Source organism: Malaclemys terrapin, chromosome 17 (genome assembly GCF_027887155.1).
Source record: "Malaclemys terrapin pileata isolate rMalTer1 chromosome 17, rMalTer1.hap1, whole genome shotgun sequence".
NCBI classification, from domain to species: domain Eukaryota; kingdom Metazoa; phylum Chordata; order Testudines; family Emydidae; genus Malaclemys; species Malaclemys terrapin.
This window is the reverse complement of record NC_071521.1, coordinates 9,640,518-9,645,861: the sequence shown is the minus strand read 5'-3', so window position 1 is coordinate 9,645,861 and position 5,344 is coordinate 9,640,518. Positions and strand designations below refer to the sequence as shown.

General features: G+C 40.5%; 1 protein-coding gene across 4 annotated transcripts in view; it reads right to left on the bottom strand.

Annotated features, from left to right (window-relative positions):
• Positions 1–1,187: 1,187 nt before the first annotated feature.
• The window catches only part of CCDC180 (coiled-coil domain containing 180), a 46,002-nt gene continuing 41,845 nt past the window's right edge, over positions 1,188–5,344 (bottom strand). For all 4 annotated transcript variants that reach the window (XM_054007863.1, XM_054007866.1, XM_054007864.1 and 1 more), the window contains 4 exons: positions 4,699–4,810; positions 3,655–3,760; positions 3,026–3,164; positions 1,188–1,398 (listed from right to left, as the gene is read on the bottom strand). In XM_054007863.1, coding sequence (XP_053863838.1) covers positions 1,267–1,398; positions 3,026–3,164; positions 3,655–3,760; positions 4,699–4,810 — 489 coding nt within the window. In that variant the 3' untranslated portion in view covers positions 1,188–1,266. The remainder of the gene's footprint in view (positions 1,399–3,025; positions 3,165–3,654; positions 3,761–4,698; positions 4,811–5,344) is intronic.

Below are 5,344 nucleotides of genomic sequence, written 5' to 3'. Positions count from 1 at the left end.
GAGTTAATAGGGGTCTACAGAATGTTTACTTCTGATGATGATGCCTGAGAAGGAAAGAAACCATTTTGACGCTTAGAGACCAGGATGAGCTTGAAGCTTGAGAGGTGGCAAACCGAATGCATCTGACATAGAAATCATCGAGACAATAACCATTAAACCTCACATGGTCACTTTTACAGCACCAGAGTAAACGGATGTAGCTCCAACAGAGCTATATTGATTTACACCAGTTAAGGTTCTGGCCCAAAGAGTCTCTTTTCAGAGCAGAGCTGCTGAAGTACAATAAAATAAAACAATTCATGGAGTTCCAAACAAACGAACAACTTAACAGTAACCCCCTGCCCTCAGTTCAAACCCGGCTCTCAAAAATCTCATGCAATTAGTATGTTAATTATGTCCTTTAGAGAATATACTAATGCCCTAGCTTGAATGATTGGAGGATTGTTAAAAAATTCTACCTAAGAGGCTTGAATTTATCTGCATGTAATAAAATAATTTTTAAATGGCCAAAAGATGAACTAAAGCATGTACACTTTTGACCCCTTAAGACTAGAATCCTTAAAGTTCACTACAATAAGAGAAAGAAAGAGCTCAGAAGAAAACAATGTACGTGATTCAAGGTTTAGAAAATAAGCTCTAGGGGGGAAGAACAAGGCATTTTCAGTCTGGATACAAGGACAAGGGATGGGATAAATCCAAGAGTTCTCAGGGAGTTTAAGACTGAAGTGGCTGAGTTATTAACAAAAATACCCAGTGTCTCAATATAAGCAGCTATTATTCCAGAGGGCAGCAATGTTAAAACGGTGCTACAGATGATCCTAATTAGACTAATCAGCCTTTTGGTATCAAGTACATTAGTTACAGGAATTGCCAGATTGGATCAGATCTATGGTGCAGCTAATACAGCATCTGGTCTCTGACACTGGCCAGTACTAAATGCCTCAGAGTAAGGTTCAAGTAATCCAATAGTGGACAATACAAAGTAACTAGTCTATAAGAGAAATTTCTTCCTAACCTCCATCTGTTAGTGGCTGTTATAAAGAGTCACAAGAACAACTAATTATTCTCACGACAGAATCAACTTTGGACATAGACCAGTCAGCAAAGACGGACTCTCCATGGACCATTTACAGACATTCACCAATTAGTCTAGGAAAGTAACAGGACGATCAAACTTTTTCCTCTAATAAAGTAAAGTATAAAGTTTTATTTGTAGAACAAAGTCACTGATATATTATTAACACAGATGTATATGTAACACGAGGTTCAAGCATACAGCTGCTTTATCTTCTGAACGGATTGTTTCCACCAACCCTCCCAGCGTTGAGCCTTCATTAACTGGGCTGTCTTTTCCTCCTTAATCTTCGCAAACTCCTCTTCCAGCTTATGCTTATATTTCTGAACAAATAACCAAAAAGAAGAAACTGGTTAAGATCAGATATACACCTCTACCTCGATAGAACGCTGTCCTCGGCAACCAAAAAATCTTACCGCATTATAGGTGAAACCGCGTTATATTGAACTTGCTTTGATCCACCGGAGTGCGCAGCCCTGCCACCCCGGAGCACTGCTTTACCCCATTATATCTGAATTCGTGTTATATCGGGTCGTGTTATATTGGGGTAGAGGTGTACCTGCCATTTCTTTTAGTTTCTAACTCCATGCCCTGCCCTGCTGTGTCAAATGATTTGTGCACTGGCCACTTATTTTCCATATTTGACAACAGAGTTATACAGCTATTTAATTATTCATTGCCTTCTTTTCTTTCCTTTATTTAATGGCTACTGAAACAAACAAAATAAATATTTAAGTTTTGCTTTTAAGTATACATTGGGTTACAATGTTAGATGCTCTAGCCCACCTCAGTGAGTTCCTATGAGTAAAGATCTACTTGTTCTAGAAGGGGGAAGGGCTCTAAGTCTCAAATCTACTTTTGTCCTAGAACTCGCTAAGGCAGAGAGACGAGCTAAACTGTGTGATGAAGCTGCTCGGAGGTACATCACCTAGACAGGATGGGGAAGTTGTGAACCTTCTACCATCATTAAAACCTCCAGACCAAACAAATGAGTTCTTGTTCTAAAAATGAAAAAACGGTTTTCTTGAACCTACACTTCATTGTTTCATTTTGCCTTACCAAAATATATTGCAGTATGTATGTACTATATGATATATACATTGATTAATATTACTCAGACACATCTATGCATACACCATGCCTACCTCACAGGAGTGTTTTGAGGCAAGTGCTTCATTATCATTACTACATATATAAAACTGACACCGTTTTATGGTCTTGCTACCTCTGCCGTAATATATATATATTTTGTACTCTCCATACAAATGATTGTTGAAATAAAGTCACTTCCAGAACTGGCCCAGCCACGTTGATCTTTTATTCCCATGAGGACTTAAAGCACCTTTCCCCTGCTGCTGATTTTGCTGTTCTTTGAGCTATCTGCAATGTGAGTTGGAGGGCTTTGAAGTAATCTGGAATAGAATCTGTTCATTTTTCCTACTGGCCAAAGTGACGAGAGGGTGATGGTACTAGTGGCAGAAAGAGAAATCCGAGATGACTCAGGATTTAGGATGGAAATGGGAATGGATCTTACCACCCATTCCACTCCAAGGGAGAATTAGTCTTGTGATCCAAGACTGAAATTGCAGACTTTGGGAAGAGAAATGAGTGCTATATTGAAACAGCATGAGGGAGAAATCCTGACAACACAGTTACTGTCCAAACTGCAATTCTATTGACATACATCAGTGATCATCTGTTCTGGCACCATTCATTGTTTTGTCCTATTGAAAAGTGGGGAAGTGCCTGATGGAAAAGGCTCTCAGCAGAAATCACTCAAGCACTTTCTACTTTTGTCACCATCATAAAGAAACAGAAATGAAGGGGGATTTCTAGTCACTGATTTTGACTATAATCTTTGAAAAGACTCGCAGTGTGCCTTGGTTGTATGAGCAGGTACATTTTCTTCTCTGATAGCCCCCTGAAATTACACCTCTCTCCCACACAAACCACATAGGCTGCATCTCTTGCTTCTTCTGCTGAAACATGACCCAGAGTAGTTTTGGCTGTTGTCACAGAGGCAGTTTCTCTGCAGAGAATATGGTCTGGAACGTCTGTGAGCGTGGTCTTGGGTATTCCTGGCCAGGTCCTTAAACCCACAAACAAGAAATTTTTAAAAAACTTTTTGGTGGAGGAGGAGGAAGGTAGTAGAACGATTTTACTGCTAGTTATACCTAAAGAGGAAATACAGATTTTTTTTTCCAGAAAGAAATCTTACAAAAGCAGAATCTAGATTAATACTTACCTTTCATATTCTTAGCCTGGGAGTGGGGAATTTAGTTATTAAAAAAAACTAGAACAAAAAAAATGCTTTGTTTTTTGTTATGTGCGAATCCCATTGATTAATATGTGGTCACATGATCAAAACAGGTAGGGTTTGTCCCGAGGTCGGCATTTCCCCCCTCTCTGAAGTACATTAGTTACTAGAGAAGCAACATCATAATTGTTGTGGGTAGAACTTAGGAAGTTCAACAAGTGTAGTGACATCAACAAGTGTAGTAGAAAACTGTGTGGACAGTACCCGGAAGCATTTTTGACAGAAAATGTGCAGAGAAGCATTCAATATATACTAGTGATACCTGCTGCCACGTTCAGTTAACGGCTTAATGTCATGGATCTCTAAAGAAAGCCCAGCTCGTTTACGACGGATTAAGGTGGAGATCTTCTCTTTCGGCATTTCAATTTCTGGGACACAGCAAAGGACAGACTTAGTAACAGCGAGACAAGACCAGCTACATATCATTGCTGCAAAGCAACTGCACGAAGCTGGATACTTTTAGTTTTCAAGAGGTAACTTTGCAAGAAGTCAGTGGATCGTCCGAATTCTTTCCCTTCACAGTACTCAAGGGTCTCCTATTCCTAAACCTCGTCACCAGAGCACAGAAATAGTTTTCCAATTGACCCTAGAGCCCTGTGAATAGCATCCTGAACGGCCGTGTGGTGGGACTGAGGTGCTGGAACATCCTAAGGGCCAATTCTGGTTTGGTCACAAGACCCAGAGTAGGGGGTGGCAGAGGTAAAGATTCTGGGCTGCAAACTAGTTAACAGGCGGCCCTGGGAGGCAGCTGTAATTAGAGCAGCCGGGGGTTGTACCAGCCCCCATGGCAACTTAGAATCTTGAGTGCACAAACCACCATTGGACTCTCACCACTTCCTCCCCCTGGTCTGTGCAGTCTATGCTGCATCTCCAAGGGGCGCAGCACAGAACCTCCCTTACAGTGTCAGTCAGGGAAGAAGGGAGATGCAAATATGTCGCTCTCAAGAACTTGATCTGAAACCACAAACTCTAAACTTTTACTGATAGTTAGTCTGATAAGCAACCAGAATAGCACCCATCCAAATCTCTGGGTACTTTTTACTAAATTTAAATTGCATAAAACTTCCCTTGAAACCTTTAGACAAGGAACACTATAAGAAAAAAATCAATGGATGACAGCATTTGGCATTACAAGTTATTCGGTATAATGAAATATAGCTATAAAAAGCAATAGGCATATGCAATTCTAGAAGGAATAGGGCAGAAGATTACAGAAGGAACTCTATTTCTCCTTTTAACAACATTTTACTTAAAGCATCAAGAAGGAAGTGGAGAACTGGGTAAGTGTTCCATTCAGTTGACTTACTTGCTACTTGTACATCATCAACGGTGATACTTTCATCTAACTCCAGAAGCAGGTTTTCTGTGAGGCTAGCTAGCGCAGAAACAAATTTCTGGGCACACTCAGCAGCACAGGCCTGTGGGAACACAGTTATCAGTTAGGATTCGAGTATGAGTGGAGATGGGAAAAGTTCTCCCTCCAAAGAATCTCATCTCCTTTCAGAGCAGCGCTGAAGAGTTACACAGCTCTCCAACCTCGCTTTTGTGCAACAGCTACAGAGCAGCACTTTATGAAAAGCTCACAGAGTGGCCTCTCTGGAATGCTCCTAATGCAAACATGTCACTGATCAGATTGATGTAAATTATTAAATGGCATAAGAAGATCTGTGTAGTTAGACAGAATCTGCCCAAAGAGTTGCACAATATGATTAGTTAGAAAACCGAAACATCCACAGGGAAAACACCCATCACCTACTGCTATTAAGATAGCTAACCAGGAGATGTCACCATTACTCCATTCTCACACGCCGTCACTACAACACTAGTTTCAGAACCAAGACTATTATCATTATGGGAGTAGACAAATGCAAGTTCATCCCTTTCCTCAGTTTGCACTGTGAATAAATACCCCATGGAAACAACAGATTGACTACAATCTTAGGAAGAAAGCA